General features: G+C 58.9%; 2 protein-coding genes across 3 annotated transcripts in view; one reads left to right on the forward strand and one right to left on the reverse strand.

Moving 5' to 3' along the window:
• Positions 1-1,823: 1,823 nt before the first annotated feature.
• The window catches only part of LOC136542305 (peptidyl-prolyl cis-trans isomerase CYP21-4-like), a 28,313-nt gene continuing 5,682 nt past the window's right edge, over positions 1,824-24,454 (reverse strand). For both annotated transcript variants that reach the window (XM_066534677.1, XM_066534678.1), the window contains exons 6-8: positions 8,749-8,886; positions 8,488-8,635; positions 1,824-2,255 (exon numbers count right to left, since the gene is read on the reverse strand). In XM_066534677.1, coding sequence (XP_066390774.1) covers positions 2,169-2,255; positions 8,488-8,635; positions 8,749-8,886 — 373 coding nt within the window. In that variant the 3' untranslated portion in view covers positions 1,824-2,168. The remainder of the gene's footprint in view (positions 2,256-8,487; positions 8,636-8,748; positions 8,887-24,454) is intronic.
• LOC136542304 (uncharacterized) lies at positions 16,892-17,635 on the forward strand. The gene is made up of 2 exons (XM_066534676.1): positions 16,892-17,123; positions 17,211-17,635. Exons 1-2 carry the CDS (start codon positions 16,892-16,894, stop codon positions 17,633-17,635), a joined length of 657 nt encoding a protein of 218 aa, XP_066390773.1.

Consider the following 24,454-nt stretch of genomic DNA (forward strand, 5'->3'; position numbering starts at 1 on the left):
TACGTGCGTATAAATGTATAATTAGCAGCGTACAATACGACTTCGAAAACCTATTTTGAAAAGAAAACAAAAAAATAAAAAGAAAAGAAAAAAAACCTTTAGTCCCGGTTCGTATTACCAATCGGGACTAAAGGTGCCGGCCATCGTGGCATGTCAGGAGGCACCTTTAGTCCCGGTTGGTGTTACCCACCGGGACTAAAGGTCCTCCTTTAGTCCCGGTTCCTGACCCGGGACTAAAGGACCCCCCCTTTAGTCCCGGATGCTTGCTCCCGGGTGGGGAACCGGGACTAGAGGGGGTTCCCCACCGGGAGTAAAGCTCAGTTATCTACCAGTGCACTGTATTACAAGACAGAGGGAGTAGAAAATTAAACAGGATCTGGCCATTAAATTAAAGAAATATTCTGAAGCCATAATTCAAAACTTGTAAGAAGGCTGAGTGTGTGTAGGCCACATGAATGTGTATGGCATTAGCTCGTGGGAAACACACAAAGACCTCTAAGGGGATAGTACTTTGAATTGGGCCACCATCATATGAGCATGTATTTTAGTTAAGTGTGACAAGGCATACTATCATGTATATATCCACTTAATTAGAGTTTTTCTCTCTTTGTCCTGTGTAATTGTTTTTCCTATAGTAGATGTATTTTCCAGCTATTACAGATACCATGCATTGTCATTCTAATACCTTATTATCTATGCACTAGACCTTAGCAGCCTAGGAACGCGAACATGGCCCACGTTCCTGTTCCCATGTTCCACGTTCCTAAAACGTCTACGTTTCGGGAATGCGAATGTTCCCATTCCCACATTATAAAATGATACCCCAAGTTCTTGTTCCCGTTCCGAGAACGAGGACGGGAACGGGAACATGGCTGTTAAGCACTGGACTAACCATAATTGTTTGATTTTGTTCACTTCTATTTCAGGCAGCTGGTGGAAACTTGTTTGGATAGCGATCATGTGTGCCTTTGAAATCGAATGTGTGGTTACCAACTCTCAGGAAGCTTTATGCTACACTGTGAGTTGTCCAAAATTTGTTGGAACAAACTAAGATATTTCATGCTTCCCTTGATAGCAATAAAACTAAAATAAAATTTCCTTGCTGCTGAATCTAATTATATAGGCATCTGCAAAGTTGATTATTTGTGTATTTGTACTTGTCGTACTATATGTAACACCCTAAAAATTTCACCTTTTCAAAATAGCTTAATTTGATTTATTTTTGCATTTATGTGTTTCATTCAAATGTAGGAAAAATAATAAAGTTTATGAAATTAAAATCAAATATAAGTATAGACACATGTTGATGCATACATGATGCTGCATTCTTATTTTTCTATTGAGTGGTTTTGACCAAAACTGAAAAGGGATTCCAAATTCTTTTGAAAATGGATTTGGAAAACTCAGAAAAGAAAAGGATTTCTCTCCCTCTCTCTCTTTTCGGCTTACATAGCCCGGCCTGCTCCCTCTGTTTCCCAAGGCCGCAGCCCACTCGGCCTTCTCCACCCCGCGGCCCAGCGCCCTACCCCGCGGCCCGCACCAGCAGGCCGAGGCCCAGCCCGGAGCCAAGCGCTGACGCGCTCCCTTCCTCCCTCTCTCTGTTTGACTTCCATGCTAAATAAGTCACATCTGCTGCCATTTCGTGCGATATAGACATATACTTCTGGCTGTTTTTTTTTTTTTTTGAAACTGGGTAAATTTCATTAGTCAACAGCTAACAAATCGTTAGCAACAAGTACCTGAACGCTATCAGGAACAGAGCTCATAATTTGCTCCTCACCCTGATTACATAACAGACCCAGCACAGAACGGAAGCATTCACAAGGCCCAAATCGGTTACTGATAACATTAGCAGAGAATAGACTGCTCACTGTTACCACAACCACGATATGGGTTGTAGCAGCACAATATTTATGCCCGCACAAGCTGACAGCCAAAAACCTGTGGATATTATACACAAACGCTGCAACAACAACTGGAACAAGCGTCACAAATGCCTTCCACGCAAGGCATAAGGCGTCGTCCAGACTCCAGAGGAAGGATCGCATCCGCATACACGTCATCAATACAAAGGCAACTCAATGAGATGTATGGACCTTTTCGAACTACAGAAAGTCATCAGGCATGTGGTTAAGGTCTTCATGTACATGACAAGGGGGATACGCAGCTCAAGGCTCCTGTTTTAGCATGATATTGATGATGCCTATGGCGGCCCTTGGCTGATAATGCTCATCAGTGTCAACTTCTTCAATCTCCTGTTTGTATAAACAAGCAGACAAAAACAAAATCTAATAAGCAACTATTATAGTGATATCACCCAAATGAAAATACATAAACAGCCTGGGCCATGTGCATATGCCAACAGTCCTAACATAAATGACGAATTCAATTTGGCCAGGCTTTTTCATTAAATAAATGCAGCATGTTATATTCATATATAACTTGCCATTTTGAACACCTGCTAGTCTATAAATCAAGATTCCTATTTCGGCTCAAATTCTGAAACATAAGTACATGAAACAGGGTTCTTTCTTTGTCACCAAACCAAAACGCTCCTCGCAGCTCTGGCAGGGCATTGGGGGGGGGGGGGGGGGGGGGGGGGGGGGGGGGGGGGGAGGGATGAGTAGGAGTGACTAATATTCGGGCAAGGGCAATGGTAGACAACATATTTTTTGTTGCTCCATAGCAAGGGTACTGTGGTGCTGTCTAAGAAATGTGTTTGGCTGGAATGGTTTCCCAATCTCAAGAGCTGAATTTAGGAGAGTTGGCTCCAAAATAGGAACGGTATCTCTCAGCACTTGGCAATGTTTGTTTTTGCAGGTTCCGCTTGGGCACTGTGGAATAATAGGAACAAGATGCTGATTGAACACACTTTCCCCGATAAGCCTATGGGCATAGTCCTCACTGGTGTCGCTTTCTTGCAGAAGTGGAGACCCCTGAAGAAGGAAAACAACTGCAGGATCTGGATGTGGGAGAGTTTAACAGTACTGTTGTCATGTGGGGACAGTCGTACAGCAGACGACGGCGCACCAGGGACGTGCGGCGTGCTGCCGTGCGCGCGGATCACGCGAGACTGGCCCAGGCCGAGCCAGCCACAGGTGGTTAGCAGGAAAGATAGGATTAGTTGCTATTCTTAGTCCTTAATTCTAGGAGCCGGTTGGCTCTAGTTAGTTAAGCCTCAGGCTATATAGATTTGTATGGGAGACAATTAAAGAAATAAGAAAGATATTACCATCTAATCTTCTATCTCCATCTCTCAACTAAGCCTGCGGCAGGGGGGGAAACCTCGCCGGAGAAGACGACGGACCGAGGCTACGAGTTGCGTAGCCGAGGGCCAGCTATCCGAGGGTTTGAGGCCCTTGACAACCTGGTATCACGATTCCGGCGATCCTCGTCGTCCCGCCCCACCTCCCCACCAACCACCGCGCCCTCTCCTCCACCACCAGCCACCACGTCAGCCTCCCCGGCCTCCTCCTCCGCAGCCTCCTGTGCCGCACCCATGGGCGACAACGGCGACCTCAAGACCACCGTCGAAGCCCTCGCCAAGGCCGTTGCGGCCCTGCACACCACCGCTGAGACCAACGCCAAGGTGCTGGATGCCAACACCAAGGCCATCGCCGCCCTCATCGCCGAACGGTCCTCCTCGTCGGGCGGCAAGCCGTTCTCCGGCGAGCACCACCAGGATCGGCCACCGAAGTTCCAGAAGATGGACTTCCCGCGGTACGACGGCAAGTCGGACCCGCTCATCTTCATCAACCGGTGCGAGTCGTACTTCCACCAGCAGCGGATCATGGAGGAGGAGAAGGTGTGGATGGCGTCCTACAACCTCGAGGAGGGTGCCCAGCTGTGGTACATCCAAGTCCAGACAGACGAGGGTACCCCGTCATGGCGCCGCTTCAAGGAGTTGATCAATCTGCGCTACGGGCCGCCCCTCCGCGCCGCCCCCCTCTTCGAGCTCGCCGATTGCCGCCGGACCTCCACCGTCGCGGAGTACCAGGACCGCTTCTAGGCGCTCCTTCCCCGCGTCGGGCCCCTCGACGAGGCGCAACGGGTGCAGCTGTTCACGGGCAGCATCCTTCCTCCGCTCAGCCTCGACGTGCAGGTCCAGAACCCGCAGTCCCTCACGGCCGCCATGAGCCTGGCCCGCCAGATGGAACTGCGGGAGCAGAACACTGCGACAGCAGCGGCTCCGCCCAAGGCAACACCGCGTGGCCTCCTGCCGGCGCCGCTGCCGCGTCCCGCGCTGACCTACCCGCAGAGTTCCAAGCCGGCTACGCCCAACGTCACCGTAGAGGGCCGGCCGGTGAAGCGGCTCAACCAGGCAGAGCAGGACGAGCGCCGACGCCTCGGCCTGTGCTTCAACTGTGACAAGAGGTATAGCCGCGGCCACAACAAGGTGTGTAAACGCCTCTTCCTCTTGGACTACGCTGTGGAGGACGACGACGACGACAGCGCGACCGCGGACGAGGCCACGCCGGACACAGAGTCCCCGGTCTTCTCCCTCCACGCCGTCGCGGGCGTCCCGGTCTCCGACACGATGCAGGTCCAGGTGGCTTTGGGCACTGCGACTTTCACCGCCCTCCTCGACAGCGGCTCCACCCACAACTTCATCGCCGAGGAGGCAGCACGGCGCACTGGGCTGCCTGTACAGCCCCGGCCGCGAATGACGGCGACTGTGGCTAATGGCGAGAAGGTCGCCTGCCCTGGCGTGATCCGCCGCGCCCCGGTCTCCATCCACAACACCTCCTTCACCGTCGATCTCTTTATCATGCCACTTGCAGGGTACGATATGGTGCTGGGCACCCAATGGATGGCGACCCTGGGGCCGATCGTCTGGGACTTCGCGGCGCGCTCCATGTCCTTCCAGTACCACGGCCGCGCCTTCTGCTGGTCGGGTGTGCCGTCGACCACCACGCCGCGCCTCCGCGCCACGACAGCGGCCAGTGAGTCGATACTCGACGAGCTCCTGGCCGCCTTCGGGGACATCTTCGCCGAGCCCAGGGGGCTGCCCCCGCAGCGCGCACGCGACCACGCCATCGTCCTCAAGCCGGACGCGGCCCCCGTCGCTGTCCGCCCGTACCGGTACCCGGCGGCCCACAAGGACGAACTGGAGCGGCAATGCGCCGCCATGATCGAGCAGGGCATCGTCCGCCACAGCGACTCGGCGTTCTCCTCGCCGGTCCTCGTTAAGAAGGCCGACGGCTCGTGGCGCTTCTGCGTCGACTACCGCGCCCTCAACGCCCTCACCATCAAGGACGCATTCCCCATCCCCGTCGTCGACGAGCTCCTAGACGAGCTTCATGGTGCGCACTTCATCACCAAGCTGGACCTGAGGTCGAGGTACCATCAGGTGCGGATGCGGCAGGAGGACATCCACAAGACGGCGTTCCGCACACATGACGGCCTCTACGAGTTCCTGGTGATGCCGTTCGGGCTGTGCAACGCCCCAGCGACATTCCAGGCCTTGATGAACGACGTGCTACACGCCTACCTCCGCCGGTTTGTGCTTGTCTTCTTTGACGACATTCTGATCTACAGCACTACTTGGGCGGACCATCTGCGACACCTCCGCGTCGTCCTCACCGTCCTGCGCCAGCACCGCCTCTTTGTGAAGCGGTCCAAGTGCTCGTTCGGCGTCCACTCCGTCGCCTACCTCGGCCACATCATTTCCGCGGCTGGCGTCGCCATGGACCCCGCCAAGGTCCAAGCCATCCACGACTGGCCCCAGCCCCGATCTGCACGGGCCGTGCGCGGCTTTCTCGGCTTGGCGGGCTACTACCGCAAGTTCGTCCACAATTACGGCACCATTGCCACACCCCTCACGGCTCTCCTGAAGGAGGGGTTCGCATGGACGACTGAGGCGGCGGTGGCCTTCAGCGCCCTCAAAGGGGCAGTCACGTCAGCCCCGGTGCTGACCTTGCCGGACTTCTCCAAGCCCTTCGTCGTGGAGTGTGACGCGTCCACCTATGGTTTTGGGGCCGTGCTTATCCAGGAGGCTCATCCGATCGCCTTCCTCAGCAGGCCGGTGGCGCCCCGCCATCGCTCCCTCGCAGCGTATGAGCGGGAGCTCATAGGGCTTGTACTCGCTGTGCGGCACTGGAGGCCGTACCTGTGGGGGCGCCGTTTCATCGTCAAGACGGACCACTACAGCCTCAAGTACCTCCTCGACCAGCGCCTCGCCACCATCCCTCAGCACCACTGGGTGGGGAAGCTACTCGGCTTCGACTTCTCCGTCGAATACAAGTCGGGAGCGACGAACACGGTGGCCGACGCCCTCTCGCACCGCGACACCGACGAGAACAGCACGGGCGTCCTCCAGGCGATCTCGGCCCCCCGCTTCGACTTCATCGGCCGGCTGCGCCACGCCCAGGCCACCGACCCCGCCCTGGTCGCCATCCACGACGAGGTCCGCGCCGGGACACGCGCTGCACCATGGACGGTGGCTGATGACATGGTTCTCTACGACGGCCGTCTGTACATACCGCCGACCTCGCCACTCTTGCAGGAGATCGTGGCGGCTGTCCACGATGATGGACACGAGGGCGTCCAGCGCACTCTGCACCGTCTCCGCCGCGACTTCCACTTCCCCAACATGCGGCGTCTTGTGCAGGACTTTGTGAGGGCATGTGCCACTTGTCAGCGATACAAGTCCGAGCACCTCCACCCGGCCGGCCTCCTCATGCCACTGCCGATCCCCACCGTCGTCTGGGCAGACATCGGCCTCGACTTCGTGGAAGCCCTGCCCCGTGTCAACGGGAAATCGGTGATCCTCTCCGTCGTCGACCGCTTTAGCAAGTACTGCCACTTCATCGCCTTGGCCCACCCCTACACCGCCGAGTCCGTGGCGCAGGCCTTCTTCGCCGACATTGTGCGCCTCCATGGCGTGCCGCAGTCCATGGTGTCCGACCGCGACCCGGTGTTTACCTCGACGTTCTGGCACGAGCTTATGCGGCTCATGGGCACCAAACTGCACATGTCTTCGGCCTTCCACCCCCAGTCCGACGGCCAGACGGAGGCGGCCAATCGCGTCATCGTCATGTACCTGCGCTGCTTCACCGGCGACCGTCCTCGACAGTGGCTGCGTTGGCTGTCGTGGGCTGAGTACGTGTACAACACAGCCTACCAGTTTTTGCTCCGGGAGACACCGTTCCGCGTGGTGTATGGTCGTGACCCACCCACCATCCGCTCGTATGAGCCTGGTGAGACACGGGTCGCTGCGGTCGCGCGAGACATGGAGGAGCGCAAGGCTTTCCTCAACGACGTGCGCTATCGTCTGGAGCAGGCGCAGGCTGTTCAGAAACGCCACTACGACAAGCAGCACCGGCCGGTTTCCTATGAGGTGGGCGACTGGGCGCTTCTTCGTCTCCGCCATCGCGCCCCATCGTCGCTTCCCCAGTCTACAACCGGCAAGCTGAAGGCTCGCTTCCTCAGGCCATACCGCGTCGTCCAGCTCATCAACGACGCAGCCGTGCGCCTGGAGCTACCCCCGCAGGCTCGCATTCATGACGTGTTCCATGTGGGCACTCTCAAGAAGTTCATCGGGACACCTCCATCAGCCCCGCCACCCCTGCCAGACATCTACCATGGCGCCATAGTGCCAAAGCCTGCTCGGGTGGAGCAAGCTCGCTTGGCGAGAGGTGTTCGCCAGGTCCTTGTGCATTGGCGTGGCGAGCCGGCGACCTCTGCTACCTGGGAAGACCTCGAGGAGTTCCGTGCCAAGTACCCAGATTTTCAGCTCGAGGACGAGCTGGACCTCGAGGGGGGGAGAGATGTCATGTGGGGACAGTCATACAGCAGACGACGGCGCACCAGGGACGTGCGGCGTGCTGCCGTGTGCGCAGATCGCGCGAGACTGGCCCAGGCCGAGCCAGCCACAGGTGGTTAGCAGGAAAGATAGGATTAGTTGCTATTCTTAGTCCTTAATTCTAGGAGCCGGTTGGCTCTAGTTAGTTAAGCCTCAGGCTATATAGATTTGTATGGGAGACAATTAAAAAAATAAGAAAGATATTACCATCTAATCTTCTATCTCCATCTCTCAACTAAGCCTGAGGCAGGGGAGGAAACCTCGCCGGAGAAGACGACGGACCGAGGCTACGAGTTGCGTAGCCGAGGGCCAGCTATCCGAGGGTTTGAGGCCCTTGACAACTGTTCTAGGGCAGCTTCTTGTTTCGCCTAGTTTCGTATCTTTGCTGCCTAGTGTTTCTTGTACTCAGTTCCTGTTAAGCTGGTATCCCAGCATACTTTTGTTGCTTCCAATATAAGCAGAGTTATCTCAATTCCAGAGAGAGAGAGAGAGAGAGATTTGAACATCTGCTTTCAGAGCTCAAGAACAGTTTCATGTAAATCAGCCAAAATGCAGTACATGTGGTATACAATAAGCAAAGAAGCCATTCAGCACAAAGAGATAAAAGGAAAACATAAGTCATAGCTTAATGATTCAAGCAAACATTACGGAAGAAAGCTCCCAGAAAGAGATTCAGAAAGCACCTGAACGATGTCCTCTCCCTTGATAACTCGCCCAAATACAACAAGCTTGTCATTCAAGTCAGGAATTGGAGCGGTCGTGATAAACAAATCAAATCCTTTGTTATTAGGATTCTTTGCAGTCCCAATCATAAATGCCTCATGTTTTGGACTGCAAAATCGTAGAAATATAGTTAACGTTAAGGACATTGCTATTATAAAAGATCTGGTCTACAAAACTAAGATTCAAGATAATTTAATATATGCACTGCTCAGGAATCAAACCTGAGATCATTTTTCCCACTAGCTTTAGCTTTCGTTATCCATTCTTGGGCAGCTCCATCAAAATCAAAATCACCACCTTGAATTACAAAATTTTTTATGATATGCCGAAATGGCATTCCTTTGAAATGATTACTCTTGCTGTGCAATAGGATAAATATTAGATACTATACCAAATAGCCAAAAAATTAATAGCTCATCCTGAAGAATTATCAACTTATTAGCTCCAACTCGAAGTGTTTTCCCAGGAAAGATGCATAGTAGCAAATACAATATTTACGATATCATAAGCATAGTTGCCATATGCTACCATGGTAGCGATAGTTTCACACTTTCCACACTAGCATTAAAAACTGCCACATATTCATGCCACCAGTAACTAGTTTATCATTACAACCAAACTTTGTTAACAGGTTCATGAAAGACTCAAATAAGCCCATTGATTGCCAATTAATTAACACTACTAGACTTCATGTTTTCTTTGGGAGAGCATAAAAGCACTTTTTAAGTTCAATGTTATGCCTCGAATAACTGAATATAAATTCTCTGAGAATTTTAGTCCAACTGTTGAAACTAGCAGGTGTTGCTTGACCCATTAACTAAAAGTATTGTTTGATAGGTTGCAGATTTGTAGTTATTCATAGTGTAACTGTGGTGCATAGCTGTCGGTGTTTTGGAACCGGGGGGCCCTCAACCAACGAGTGAATTTGTACTGCGTGTCCCTAATCCCGGATGGTGATGCAAAGAGACACAAGGTTTATACTGGTTCGGGCAATCGAGGCCCTACGTCCAGTCTGAGAGATTGATCTTGTATTCCTTGCACCGGAGTGCTCGTAGTAGGGGGTTACAAGCTGAGTGAGAGAGGGAGCTAGCCCCAGGTCTCGGCGAGGGTGGTGCGAACTGCTTGGGACGTTGCTCCCAAGCAGCGTGGAAGTGCGTGGTTCTATCGGTGTGTTTGTCTTTCCGCCCCCCCCAGAAATGGCCCTGGCTACCTCCTTTTATAGTTACAAGGAGGAAGCGAGAGGTACATGAGAAGGCTACTATTTGCTGACGTATTCCGCTCCCAGAAGCAGTATGGCGTCGTGGGAGTTCCCGTCGATGTCTAGTCGGTATGGTCTTCAAGGCTGACGACATGCTGCGCTCTTGTACTTTTGTTGACTTGGTGAAGTGCCGAGGCCTGGTGGCTGCTGTAGTAGGCTGTGTCGAGACCTATCGCGCTGAGGCCGAGACCCGCTGTGCTGAGGCCTGCTGTGCCGAGGCCTTTAGCGGGTGGCAATGTGAGGTCTGGGCGGCCATCGTCGATAGTCGATTTAGGCGGAACAATGCCGAACATGCGTCTACAGGATACGGCGCCCTGTATCGTCAGTAAGGGATGGTAAAAAGGCGATTTTGACCGTTGTCCTGTCGCGGCATACTGCCGATCGTGGCTTACGTAGTGAGGGCAGCTGGGTGCATTAATTGGATGCGATAGCCTGCCAGAGTGACTTTTGAGGCGGAGGTGACGAGATTGTGGGACGAGCCCAGCCTCGGGCGAGGCGGAGCATGGCCAGTTCGCCCGAGGCCCTACCGGGAGTCTCGGGCGAGGCGGAACTCGGTTAGTTCGTCCGAGGCTCATCGGGGGTCTCGAGCGGGGCGGAGCGGTCGGTTCGCTGGTCCCGAGGTCACAGGAACCCGGTTCTGACTCCCCACGTCGTGTCCGTCCTTGGTGCAGGAGTTTAGGCAGCACAGTAGTCGGTAACCCTTGCACAGTCCCGTCGTGGATGGCAGGGTGCCGACGTGACGGACGTCTGGTCTGCCACGTCGTTGCACTGCGCCGTCGTGTGATTTGTCGGAGTGGTTGAGTGCCTCGATGGGACGTGCGGAAGTGACATGCTGGTCGTACTCGGTCTTGTGCGTCGTGGGGCTCCAGTACGGCTTGACGCAGGACATGGCGGGCGACGTGCGGGTTGCCGTGTAATGACGTCGTAGGGGGCAGCGGCTCTGCAGATGCCGAGGCCGAGCCATCGTGGGGGGCTCGGTGGTCATGGACCCTCAGGCTGCCGAGCCCGTGAAGCAAACTGTCGAGGCCTTGGGGGGAGTTATTGGCCTTGGGTACTGATTCCGAGGCTACAGTAGCCCAGATGTGGCTCCCCACGCTGCATTGTCCTCGGTGCAGGAGTTGGCAGCATAGTGAGGCATGGGCGTCACGGTGGTTAGTACAGTGGCGGGTAACCCCTGCCCAGTCCTGCCTCCTGTCCCATCGGCCATTCTGCTGTACTGTGCCGGGCGTGCGGCTGTTGTCAGGGGCAGCAGTTGGCTGAGTTGACGTGACACGACGTTTTGCCGGAGGGACGGGAGAAGGAGGAGGTAGCGGAGTGCTGCCGAGCCCGCCTTGCGCGAGACAGAGGGTCGGTGGCCCGGCCGAGGCCTTTGGCGGGGAATCGGCCGAGGCCCGCGGTGAGGGGCCTCGGGCGAGGCGGAGAATCGGCCGAGGCCCGCGGCGATGGGGCCTCGGGCGAGTCGGAGAATCGGCCGAGGCCCGCGGCGATGGGGCCTCGGGCGAGTCAGAGGATCGGCCGAGGCTAGCAGCGTTTGGCTGGTTTCGATCTTTACGAAGTCTAAGCAGTCGTTTTTTGGATCTTGCTTAGGGTACCCCTTCTCACGGTATCCGACAGTAGCCCCCGAGCCTTAGGGGGAGTGGAGGCACTCCCCCTGAGGTTCTGACGAGAATTGGCTCTTGATAGTTCCTGTCGGGATGGTGTTTTGTTTTCGAGGTTTCGGTGGGTGCACGCGAGCGCACCCGCCGGGTGTAGCCCCCGAGGCCCTGGAGGAGTGATTTCACTTCTCCAGGGGCTTTTTTCTCTTTCGAGTGGGGAGTTACATTGTGTTTGCCGGGCCCGTGGGTGCGAGTTCGGATCGCAGGGCCTCGACGATGCTGCGGGAAGAGCCCCTTAGCCTCCGCCTGGAGCGAGAGGGCCGTCAGGGGTTCACCCGGCTTTTTGTACGACCCTCGCGCTTCCTTTTCGTTCGGAAGGAGGGTTTGTATTGCCGAGCCCCCTCGTGTGCGAGCCCAAGTCGCTGGGTCTCGGCAAAGTTCGCAGGAGGAGCCCCCGAGTCTCTCGTGCGGAGGGAGAGAGCGGTCAGAGGTCCCCCTGGCTTTTGGTTCGCCCCTCGCGCGTGAGGGTCTGTCGGCCGAGGCCCCCTCGGGTGCGAACATAGGTCGCGGGGTCTTGGCGTCTTTTGCAGAAGGAGCTCCCTAGCCTCCGTACGGAGCGAGAGGACCGTCAGGAGTTCTTCCGGCTTTTTGAACGACCCTCGTGCTTCCTTTTCGCTCGGAAGGAGGGTTTGTTTTGCCGAGACCCCTCGTGTGCGAGTCTGAGCCGCTGGGTCTCGGCAAAGTGTCGCAGGAAGAGTCCCTTAGCCTCTGTGCGGAGCAAGAGGGCCGTCAGGGATTCTCCTGACTTTTTATTCGATCCTCGCGCTTTCTTTTCGCTCGGAAGGAGGGGTGGAATGTGCCACGCTACCCTCGGTGGGCGCGAGCGATGGCACTTCCGGTGAGCTGTTATCGGGTAAGTCCGAGTGGAGGCCCGTACCCCGTTCGCTGGGGGTCGGCTAGCGATCCGGAGACGCACTCCAAGAGTACCGGAGGGTTTCTCTAGTGGGTGCCGAGGCCGTTCGCTGGGCCTCGGTGGCTCGGTGCCTCCCTACGGTGGGATCCCATTCGGAGACCTCCCTGCCGGTCTCGGACACGATACAGGGCGCGCTCATACAGGCTTGCCCGTAGTCGTCCCTGACTCTTTTGCCCTGGGGCGGCTGTCGAAACCCCTGGGGGCCCAGCCTTCGAACCCCTGGACCGTAAAGGGCTTGGGTCGCTTGTCTTTATCTCGGGTGCAGGAAGAGCCCCCGAGCCTCCGCACGGAGCGAGAGGGCGGTCAGGGGTCCTCCCGTCTTTTTTGCCCGTCCCCCGCCCGTCCTTTTCGCTCGGACGGGGGGGGGCTGTTTGCCGAGCCCACTCGTGTGCGAGCCTGAGCTGCTGGGTCTCGGCAAAGTTGCAGGAGGGCCCCCGAGTCTCTCGCGCGGAGCGAGAGAGCGGTCAGAGGTCCCCTGGCTTTTGGTTCGCCCCTCGCGTGTGAGGGTCTGACTGCCGAGCCCCCCTCGGGTGCGAGCCTAGGTCGCGGGGTCTCGGCGTCTTTTTGCAGAAGGAGCTCCCTAGCCTCTGCACGGAGCAAGAGGGCCGTCAGGAGTTCTTCCGGCTTTTTGAACGACCCTCGCGCTTCCTTTTCGCTCGGAAGGAGGGTTTGTATTGCCGAGCCCCCTCGTGTGCGAGCCCAAGTCGCTGGGATTCGGCAATGTGTCGCAGGAAGAGTCCCTTAGCCTCTGCACGGGGCAAGAGGGCCGTCAGGGATTCTCCTGACTTTTTGTTCGACCCTCGCGCTTCCTTTTCGCTCGGAAGGAGGGTTTGTATTGCCGAGTCCCCTCGTGTGCGAGCCCAAGTCGCTGGGACTCGGCAACGTTTCGCAGGAAGAGTCCCTTAGCCTCTGCGCGGAACGAGAGGGCCGTCAGGGATTCTCCTGACTTTTTGTTCGACCCTCGCGCTTCCTTTTCGCTCGGAAGGAGGGGTGGAAGATGCCACGCTACCCTCGGTGGGCGCGAGCGACGGCATTTCCGGTGAGCTGTTATCGGGTAAGTCCGAGTGGAGGCCCGTACCCCGTTCGCTGGGGGTCGGCTAGCGGTCCGGAGACGCGCTCCAAGAGTACCGGAGGGTTTCTCTAGTGGGTGCCGAGGCCGTTCGCTGGGCCTTGGTGGCTCGGTGCCTCCCTACGGTGGGATCCCATTCGGAGACTTCCCTGCCGGTCTCGGACACGACACAGGGCATCCCAAGCGTCTCGCTTGCTTGGGCCTCGGCCTCGCATAGGCTCGCCCGTAGTCGCCCCTGACTCTGTTGTCCTGGGGCGGCTGTCGAAACCCCTGAGGGCCCAGCCTTCGAACCCCTGGACCGTAACGGGCTCGGTGCCCGGTTCCTTTGCCTGAAAGGAATCGGGTGGGGGTTACCTCTCTCCCTGCGGTTAGCAACGGCAGGCGCGCCTTTTGAGGCAGCTTTTTCGGGGAGGTGAAACGGCGCCTGCTGCTGCTGCGGCTGGGCGCGACGTGGCGTCAGTCGACGGGACGTAGCTGCACGCGCAATTAATGAGGAGGGAGTGGGCGGTAAGACCGGATCTGGATAACCGCGCCGGATTTTCTGGGGGAAACTTCCCCGATTTCGTCGCCCGGCGGTTTCGATTCGTCCCTGCATAAATACGCAAACAGCCTCGCCCTCTCCCTCCTTACCTTTTCCGCGTTCGCTTTTGCTGCCTCCGTGCCGTCGCTGAGAGCATAGAGCGCCGGGGAAGAGAAGTGCGAGGGCGAGAGATCGAAAGAGAGAGGGAGAGAGATTACCGCCGTAGCAGTGTCCTCCGCCGCGCAATGGCTGGTGGTCCCGTCATCCTCCCGGCGGATCCCTGGGAGCGGTCCGACGTCACCGAGGAGAAGCTGCAGTCGCTCGTGGAGGCCGGTCTTCTTCGCCCGATCACCGACCCCGACGAGCCGGAGTGGATTGCTCCGGGGGACGAGTCGGAGCCGAGGCCGCGCGACGGTTACGTGGTGAGCTTCGTCGTCTTCCACGAGCGAGGCTTCGGGTCGCCGGCGGATAGCTTCATGCGGGCACTCCCGCACTACTATGGCGTGGAGCTGCACAATTTCAGCCCCAACTCCATCGCGCAGGCGGCCATCTTCGTCGCCGTCTGCGAGGGGTATCTGGGGATCGCTCCCCACTGGGAGTTGTGGCTCCATTTGTTCCGAGCGACGTTCACCTCCAAGCCGGGGGGAACGAGGGGGGCTCGGAAGGCGCAGAGGGCCGGCGGCTGCACCCTCCACGTGCGCCAAGACCGGCAGTCCCTCTACATCCCGGCCCAGCTGTCAACGTCCAATCGTCGTTGGTATGACGGCTGGTTCTACCTCCGCAACGACGGCGGAGGACTTCCCCCTTATACCGGGCGGGTTGTAGAGAGTCAACCGGAGAAATGGGGGTACGGCGTCATCAAGGTCGACCAGCCTAGGCTGGAACCGCTCTTGAGGGCCTTGGGGAAGCTGCGTGACTGCGGCCTTTCGGCGGCCGTGGTCGTGGCGGCCTTTCACCGCCGGAGGGTGTTGCCGCTAATGGCCCGGCGGCGGCGGCTGTTCGAGATGACGCCGAGCGACCCGGTCGCCGGTATCAAGATGTCCGCCTTCGCCCTTACCGACGACGAGACCCTGCGTCGGGTGAGGGAGGCGGTAGACGGGAAGCCGAGGCTCGATGACTTGACGCCGTTCCCGATGCGCCCGTCGCGGGGGTATGTCTCGCTGGTAAGTTGGATGTTGTCGAGGCTTTCGCGTCCTTCTTGTTTTTCGCCTTTTTGGTCTGTTGTCTTACTTCGTCGTTCTCACAGGGGATAAGAGACGTGCGAGGCTCCCCACCGCCCGTTCCTGAGGACGCCCGGCGGCGATCCGTGAACAGGGCGCGTGCCGAGGAGGAGAAGAAGAAGAAAGATGCCCAGGAGGCGAAGCGCACGAAGAAGATCCTCGCGCGCGAAATGCTGGACGCCCGTCGCCGGCGCCAGAGGCTCGACGGTCTCCCTTTGGAGCCGTCTCCCTCGTCGTCGGTGTCGGATTCTTCGAGCGACAGCGGCGGGCGCGAGGTGGGGACGGCCTGCCTGGAACACCTCCCCGACATCAGGGAGATGGTTCCCGGGGCGCCGGCAAGGAGCCTGACGCCCCTAGGAGGAGGAGGAGGTGTCCCGGGGCCAGTGGTGGCCCGTCCCGGCGCCGAGGCCGGCACACCCGAGGCGCGGGTGTCGGAGGAGCGTGCCGTCGGCCCGATGGGTTCGACGGTGGAGGTTGAGCGGGTGACGGTGGGGGCGACCCCATTATCTCCGCGAAGGGTCGAGGAGGTGCCGGGGTCCGACGGGGACCAGCTGGCGCTGGTGGACACCGAGGCCGCGCTGCTGCCACCACCGCCGCCGTTGCAGAGGAGGCGGACGGTGTCGAAGCGGTTGCATCCCCGTTCGCGGTAAGCGTCTTTCCTGGCGGAGTCCGCTTCTTGTTTGCCCCTTGGTTGCATGCTGACCTTGGGAGTGTCTTTTCTTGCAGCCAGACGCTTCTGGTGGGAGACCCTCCCTTGGCGCCTCGTAAGGCGCTCAAGGTGAACGTTAGCTCTTCCGCCCATCAGGCAACGGAGGCGCAGGCAGGCGTGCGACGCGGCGCGGCGTCGGGTGAGGCCGTTTCGGAGGAGGCGGCTGCCCAGGAACAGGGGGCCGAGGCGGCCGCGGAGCGAGTGGAGGAGGAGGCTGCCCAGGAACAGGGGGCCGAGGCGGCCGCGAAGGAGGCTGGGGCGTCTGCCATTGCCGAGGCCACTGAGGGCGAGGCCGGAGCCCCCAAGACCTCCGACGTCAGGGCGGTGGACGCCGAGGCCATCAAGGTAGAGATGGCGGAGGCCAGAGCCCTCGGGTCCGTTGAGACCGAGGCGATGGAGGTGGAGACGGGGCAAATTTTGGCGCCGCCCCTGGTTCAGACAATCTCGTCTGATGATTCCTCCCGAGGGAAGGAGGCGGCGGACGTCGAGGCGGCCAGTACCGCGGAGCAACCAGTCCCAGATCCCGCCGAGGGGAGTTCGGCTCTTGTCCGGCTACGGCCCGAGCCTCGCGGGTGGAACTTCCCGCGTGTTTTCTGGCGGGACCGGGCTGACCCCGAGGGGGAGCCCGTGTTCGCTCTTGAAGATACTGCAGAGGGGGGCATTGGGACACCCTCGAGCAGTACCGCCAATTGGCAGTGCGGTCGCTGCAGACAGCGATGACTATTATGGGTCAGGACTTGCCCGGTGTCACGCGGGTAAGTACTTTCCCCTCTCGTGCCGCGTTGTTTTCTCTCCGAGCCCGCTCGCAGTGTTTGACGTGTGTTTTTTGTTTTGCCTCCTTAGGAGCTCGAGACCCGATCCCTTGGGAAATCGGTGTTCCTGCGAAATGAGAGGGATATCTGGGACCAGCTCCGGCGCCAGAAGGGCTTGCTTGCCGATGCCCAGGGACTATTGTCGGCGCGGAGTGCGGAAGTGGAGGACCTCCGCCTTCGTTGTGCTGACATTCAGGCGGAGTTGGCCATGGCTAAGGAGCAGTCCGCCCCTCTGGTGGCCAAGATCAAGGAACTGGAGGAGGAGCGAGACTCCTTCAGGCTTCGGGCCCAAGAAGCGACGGCCTCTGCGAAGGCCACAGCCGGGCAGCTGGGTGCGGAGCAGAGCGAGCATCAGGCGACAAAAGTCGCCCTGGCAGAGGCTACCAAGGCGGCCGAGGCCTCTCGGGTCGAGGTCTCAGCCTGGAAGGGCAAGGCCGAGGGTAAGTTCCGCTGAACCATGTTCCTCGTTCCATTTGCTCTTTTTGTCCTGGTTCGCGCTTGACTCCTGACCCCTTGTTGCGACGTAGATCTGGAGAAAGAGGCCTCCCAGGCGGCTGAGGCCTCCGTCGCGGCGCAAGCAGCGCTGGATGTCGAGGTCCGGGAGCACGAGGCGCTGCGCAGCGCTGTCCGGTCTGCCTGCGAGGCTCTGGACGTCGAGGAGGTCCAATCAGCTAGCTCCCTTGGGAGCCGCCTCATCGCGTTGAGCGGCCACGTCCGCGAGAGACTCCGAGGGGCGTTGCACACGGGTGTCAAGCGCGCCCTGGCCGTCGTCTCCTCGCACTACGCCATCAACCTCGAGGCTGTCAGCGACGGCTATGTGTTGCCAGAAGATGACGAGGAGGCTGATGCAGAGGTCGTGAGGCTGCTGGAGGCGGCCGAGGCACCTGGCACCGCGTTGGCCAAGCTGTTCGAAGAAGAGGTGGTCCCTCCCGCGCCAGCCGCCGATCCTTGAGCTTTGACCTGGGCCAAAAGGGGCCATGTAACCGGATTGAGTTAGTTGCCGAATCGTGACGTTTTTTGTGGCCGTCGAGGCCCTTAAAGTATTTGCGTATGTGTGCTTCTTAACCGTTTTCCATTCTATTTCTAAGTCCGTGCCTTCTGTCTCGATCGCGAAGAAATCCCTCGGAACCTAAGCCGTCCTTCGGCGAAGGGTGGTGAGGGAGCTGCCGTAGCCCAGAGGCGTAGGCCGTTCTCACGACTCGACCGGCCCTTTGGCCTCCAGACAGGCTTTTGGTCTCTGGGTTTCTTGCGAAGGTCCCGTCGGAGCGCGAGAGAGTTTGGCGTGGAAATTTTCGGAAAAACGGTTGAGAAATGGTGTCCGGGACTTAGGGGGGTTCCCCCTTTTTAGCCCCCGAGGGAGGCTCGACTTTGCAGAGGCAGAGCCGAGTCTCCCTTATTGCGTTATAGTGACGTCGAGCCCCTATCGATAGACAACCTCTCTGCAAAGAACTTCCTCGGAACCTAAGCTGTCCTTTGGGCGAAACGGTGGTGAGGGAGCTGCCGTAGCCCAGAGGCATAGGCCGTTCTCACGACTCGGCCGGCCTTTTCGCCCTTGAGACGATCTTTCGGTCCTTAGGTTCTATACAGTCGATTTGTCTATAAGGGGGTTCCTCGAAAGATTATAACAACTAAAGAACGCTTCTTTATTGTATTTCGAGAAACAATGTAAACAACGTTTGGAAATTTAAGGGTAGAAACGACGTAGCTGTTCTATGTTCCAAGCGTTGGTGAAGATTTCGCCCTTCTCGTTGGCTAACTTGTAGGTCCCGGGCTTCAGCACTTGAGCGACGATATACGGCCCTTCCCAGGGTGGGGTCAGCTTGTGGCGGCCCTTGTTGCTCTGCCTCAGTCTCAGCACCAGGTCGCCCACCTTCAGGTCCCGGCTTTGGACGCGCCGGGCTTGGTAGCGTCGTAGGGCTTGCTGATACCTGGCTGAGTGTAGTAGCGCGACGTCGCGGGCTTCCTCCAGTTGGTCGAGGGCGTCTTCGCGGGCAATGCGGTTGCTTTGCTCGTTGTACGCCTGTAGCCTCGGGGAGCCGTATTCTAAGTCAGTGGGGAGGATGGCCTCGGCTCCATAGACCAGGAAGAACGGTGTGAATCCCGTGGCTCGGCTCGGGGTATTTCTTAGGCTCCAGATGACTGACGGGAGTTCGGCAAGCCATTTCTTGCCAAACTTCTTCAACTGGTTGAATATTCTTGGCTTAAGGCCTTGTAGGATCATGCCGTTGGCACGCTCTACTTGGCCATTCGTCCTTGGGTGCCCTACGGCCGCCCAGGCCACCCGGATGTGGTGGTCGTCGCAAAACGTTAGGAACTTGCGCCCGGTGAATTGTGTCCCATTGTCAGTGATGATGGTGTTAGGAACCCCGAACCTGTGGATGATATCCGTAAAGAACAGCACCGCTTGCTCGGATTTGATCTGAGCGATCGGACGAGCCTCGATCCATTTGGAGAATTTGTCGATAGCTACCAGCAGATGGGTATAGCCCCCGGATGCCTTCTGCAGAGGCCCAACCATGTCCAGTCCCCACACAGCGAATGGCCATGTGATGGGGATGGTTTGGAGGGCTTGGGCCGGGAGGTGCGTCTGTCGAGCATAGTACTGGCATCCCTCGCAGGTGCGTACTAGCTTTGTGGCGTCGGCCACCGCTGTTGGCCAATAGAAACCTTGGCGGAAGGCGTTACCTACGAGCGTCCGAGGCGCCGCGTGGTGCCCGCAGACTCCCGCGTGTAAGTCCCGAAGTAAGGATTGGCCAGCCTCGGTGGTGATGCATCGTTGGAGAATACCAGATGGGCTGCGCCTATATAACTCGCCGTCGCAGAGGACGTAAGTCTTGGCGCGTCGCGCAAGCCGTCGGGCTTCGGTTCTGTCAGCAGGAAGCTCTCCTCGGACGAGGCGATCAAGGAGAGGGACTCGCCAGTCCGTTCCTTGGTCGGCCTTGGGAGGCTCTTCGTCAATCGCCATCGCCTCGGGCTCGGCTGGCGGGGGTCTCGGCGGCAGAGGGGGCCTCGGGCCCTGCGGTGGGCTCGGCCGATGGGTCCTCTTCCGTCGCCGAGGCGTAGTCGACGGATGGCTTGTGGAGGTCTCTGGCGAAGACGTTCGGAGGGGCCGGGGTCCGTGCCGACGCCATCTTTGCCAGTTCGTCCGCGGCCTCGTTGAACTTTCGTGCAACGTGGTTGAGTTCGAGACCGTCGAACTTGTTCTCTAGATGACGTACCATCGCGCAGTACGCCTTCATTTTGGGGTCATGGCAGCTTGACTCTTTCATCACCTGATCGACGACGAGCTGCGAATCACCCCGTACTTCGAGACGCCGTACTCCAAGTTCGATGGCGATTTGCAGGCCGTTGACGAGGGCCTCGTACTCGGCGACATTGTTGGAGGCGGCGAAGTGAAGCCGGATCATGTAGCGCATGTGTATTCCGAGGGGCGAGACCAGGAGCAGGCCCGCGCCGGCCCCAGTCTTCATCAGAGACCCGTCGAAGTACATGGTCCAGCATTCTGATTGGATTTGAACGGGTGGCAGCTGTGTGTCGGTCCACTCGGCTACAAAGTCGGCCAGGACCTGTGATTTGATCGCTTTCCGAGGCGCGAAAGACAAGGTCTCCCCTATGAGTTCGACAGCCCATTTGGCTATTCTACCCGACGCCTCCCGGTTTTGGATTATCTCTCCCAGAGGAAAAGACGACACCACAGTCACCGGGTGGGACTCGAAGTAGTGACGCAGCTTGCGTCGGGCCAAGATTATGGCGTAAACCAACTTCTGGATGTGGGGGGTAACGTGTTTTAGTCTCGGAGAGCACTTCGCTGATGAAGTAGACAGGTCGCTGGACGGGCAGAGCGTGTCCCTCCTCCTGCCTCTCGACGACTACGGCCGCGCTGACCACTTGGGTCGTCGCGGCGACGTAGAGTAAGAGGTGTTCGCCCTCGGTGGGCGGAACCAGGACGGGGGGGTTAGTGAGCAGTGCTTTGAGCCTGGCGAGGGCTTCCTCGGCCTCGGCGGTCCAAGAAAAGCGCTCGGACTTTCTCAAGAGGCGGTACAGGGGTAGGCCTTTTTCGCCGAGGCGCGAGATGAAGCGGCTCAGGGCCGCAAGGCATCCCATGACCCTCTGCACGCCTTTGAGGTCTCGGATCGGGCCCATGTTGGTTACGGCCGAGACCTTCTCCGGGTTGGCCTCGATCCCACGTTCCGAGACTATGAATCCCAAGAGCATGCCTCGGGGAACCCCGAAGACACACTTCTCGGGGTTGAGCTTGATGCCCTTCCTTCTGAGACATGTGAAGGCAACCTCCAGGTCGCCGACGAGATCGCCGGCCTTCCTGGACTTGACTACGATGTCATCCACGTAGGCCTCAACGGTTCGTCCGATATGTTCGCCAAAGACTTGGATCATGCACCGTTGGTAAGTGGCCCCTGCGTTTCTGAGGCCGAACGGCATGGTTACGTAGCAATATATGCCGAATGGGGTGATGAAAGAAGTCGCGAGCTGGTCGGACTCTTTCATCTTGATTTGGTGGTAACCGGAATACGCATCAAGGAAGGAGAGGGTTTCGCATCCTGCGGTGGAGTCGATGATTTGGTCAATTCGTGGTAGTGGGAATGGGACTTTCGGGCATGCTTTATTTAGACCAGTGTAGTCCACGCACATCCTCCACTTGCCACTTTTCTTCCTGACTAGTACAGGGTTGGCCAACCACTCTGGATGGGATACTTCCTTGATGAACCCGGCTGCCACGAGCTTCTGCACTTCTTCGCCGATGGCTCTGCGCTTCTCCTCGTCAAACCGGCGCAGGCGCTGCTTTGCCGGCCTGGAGCCTGGCCGGATATCTAAGGCGTGCTCGGCGACCTCCCTTGGTATGCCTGGCATGTCCGAGGGACTCCATGCGAACATATCGACGTTCGCACGGAGAAAGTCGACGAGCACGGCCTCCTATTTGCTGTCGAGGGTGGCGCTGATCTTCAGTCCCCGACCGTCGGGGACGGTGGGATCGACTGGGACGACCTTGACGGCCTCCGCGGGTTCGAAGGTCCCGGCGCGCCGCTTGACGTCGGGAACCTTGCTACCAAGCTGGTCGAGATCGGCGATGAGGGTCTCGGCCTCCACGATGGCCTCGGCGTACTCGATGCACTCGACGTCGCAGTCGTATGCATGTTCGTACGTGGACTCGACGGTGATGACGCCGTTGGGGCCTGGCATCTTGAGCTTGAGGTAGGTGTAGTTGGGGATCGCCATGAACTTGGCGTAGCACGGGCGCCCCAAGATGGCGTGGTAAGCCCCCTTGAATTCAACTACCTCGAAGGTGAGGGCTTCCTTACGGTAGTTGGATGGGGTGCCAAAGCAGACGGGTAAGTCAACGCGTCCGAGGGGTCGTGTGCGCTTCCCTGGCACGACGCCGTGGAAGGGCGCGGAACCACCTCGAAGCCGTGATTGGTCGAGCTCCAGGAGCTCCAGAGTGTTGGCGTAGAGGATGTTGAGGCCGCTGCCTCCGTCCATGAGTACTTTGGTGAGCCGGGTGTTGCCGATGATCGGGTCGACGACCAGCGGGTACTGCCCGGGGTTTGGAATGTAATCAGGGTGGTCATCCCGGTCAAAGGTGATTGCTTCCCGAGACCAATCGAGGTACCGGGGGGTGGCTACCCTGACCGAGAAGACCTCCCGGCGTTCCCTCTTTCGCTGGCGCGCCGTGAGGCATGCCGAGGGTCCGCCAAAGATCATGAAAGTGTTGCGTACCTCGGGAAACCCATCATCTTTATCACCGTCCCTTTCGCCGGCGCCCCTTTTCCTGGCCTCATCGTCGTCGGGGAGCCCAAGCCTGGCGTAGTAACGCCGGAGCATGGTGCATTCCTCGAGGGCATGCTTCACCGGGCCTTGATGGTAAGGACAGGGCTTCTTTAGCATGTCGTCAAATAGCCCGGGGCCGCGGGGGCCTCGGGGATTCCTGCGATCTGTTGTGGCGACGTGAACGGCCTCGAGGACCTCCTGCTTCCCCGGGCGGCCCTTCTTCTTTCTCTTAGGGACGCGGGTGGGCGAGGCCTCGGGGGCCTCGTCCTTCTGCTTCCCCTTGGCGTCGTTGTTGGGGAAGATGGCCCCCACCGCCTCTTCGCCCGAGGCGAAGTTGGTGGCGATGTCGAGGAGCGCGGCGGCAGAGTGCGGGACGTTGCGCCCTAACTCTCGGACCAAGTCCCGACAAGTGGTGCCGGAGAGGAAAGCCTGGACGATCTCCGAGTCACCGACGCTGGGTAGCTCGGTGCACTGTTTGGAGAAGCGCCGGATGAAGTCTCGGAGAGACTCGTCCGGCTTCTGGCGGCAGCTCTTAAGATCCCAGGAATTCCCAGGGCGCACGTAAGTGCCCTGGAAGTTCCCGACGAAGATCCTAACCAAGTCGCGCCAGCCGTGGATTTGCGAGGGGGGGAGATGCTCAAGCCAGGCTCGCGCCGAGTCCGTCAAGAGTAAAGGGAGATTGCGGATGATGAGCAGATCATCGTCCGCGCCGCCCAGCTGACAAGCCAGGCGATAATCGGCTAGCCATAGCTCAGGGTTCGTCTCGCCGCTATACTTGGTGAGGTTGGCCGGCTGTCGGAACCGGGCGGGGAAAGGAGCAACGCGGATGGCCCTGCTGAAGACCCGAGGTCCTGGCGGCTCAGGGGAGGGGCTGCGGTCCTCACCACTGTCGTAGCGACCGCCTCGGTGCGGGTGGTAGCCTCGGGCGGCTCCGTCGTCGTGGCGCCGTCGCCTGCCAACTACCTCGTGGTCGCCTTGTACCTCGCGTTGGTGTCCAGGTCGGTCGCGCACCGAGGGGGCCCTGTTGACCGTCGGCGCGCGAGCGGGCTCGGGACGGACCGAGGCATCCTGGCCTTGGCGAGGTCGTGCCGTGGGTTGCTCCGAAGTGCCTCCGCGCCGGCGAGAGGCGGAACTTTCGGCCTGCTGCACTGCTGCGGTCTCGAGGAGGTCGCGGAGCTCTCCGCGGACCCGTCGCCCTTCGGTGGTGGAGGGCTCGGGCATCGCTCGGACCAGCATCGCAGCAGCTGCGACATTCTGGCTAGCGCGGTTAAAGATTGGGGGTGGCTCTCCGCCCTCGTTGTCGTTGATGCGGTGATGAACGTCGCGGGCCCGCCCTCGGGCTCCTCCGCCCTCACCGCGTCCTCGCTGCTCCTGCTCGAGAGTGTCCCGGAGCTGTTGCAGAAGGAGTCGGTCCTGTTCGACCTTGGCCTGAAGCTCGCGGAGCTGCTCCAGGTCTGGGCGACGATGCCCCCCGCGGACGAGATTCTCGTTCCGTGCTGCCGGGGCTACGAGACGCGGAGGTGTGGCATCACCCGCCCCCGCCCGGGGCGGTGAATGAGTGCCTGTCCTTTCTTCCTCTTCGCCCACCGTTGGCATCCCGAGCCCGACGTGGAAGCACTCACGGGATGGATCGTAAGTCCCTTCGTCGTCGGAGTCGGAATAGCCGAGGCAGTAGTCGCTTGCGGCCAAGAATTGGCGTAAAGCCCCAGGGTTGTGGAGTTCGGAGAAATCCATCCCGGGCCACGCCTCGTCCTCGTCCGAGGGGTCGGAGTGGGTGCTCAGGTCGAGAGCGAAGCGCTGGCGGCGTTCCGAGGGGTGCTCGTGAGCGGCAGCGTAAGCGTAGGCGTAGGAGGTGGCGGCATTTCTCAACCCAAAGGGGTATGGGAACGGGGCTGTCTCCAGATTCTGCCCCGCCGGGGTCGGTTCTTCAGGGAGTGGCGGAGCGGGGTTAGATGACTGGGCATCGCCGTAAGCCCCCGGCGATTTT

Source organism: Miscanthus floridulus, chromosome 3 (assembly GCF_019320115.1).
Source record: "Miscanthus floridulus cultivar M001 chromosome 3, ASM1932011v1, whole genome shotgun sequence".
Taxonomy (NCBI): domain Eukaryota; kingdom Viridiplantae; phylum Streptophyta; class Magnoliopsida; order Poales; family Poaceae; genus Miscanthus; species Miscanthus floridulus.

Coding starts and splice junctions, on each gene's coding strand:
- LOC136542304 (XM_066534676.1), top strand. CDS start 16,892: ATGGCTAAGGAGCAGTCCGCCCCTCTGGTGGCCAAGATCAAGGAACTG. Junction 17,124..17,210: donor CTGGAAGGGCAAGGCCGAGG/GTAAGTTCCGCT, acceptor GTTGCGACGTAG/ATCTGGAGAAAGAGGCCTCC.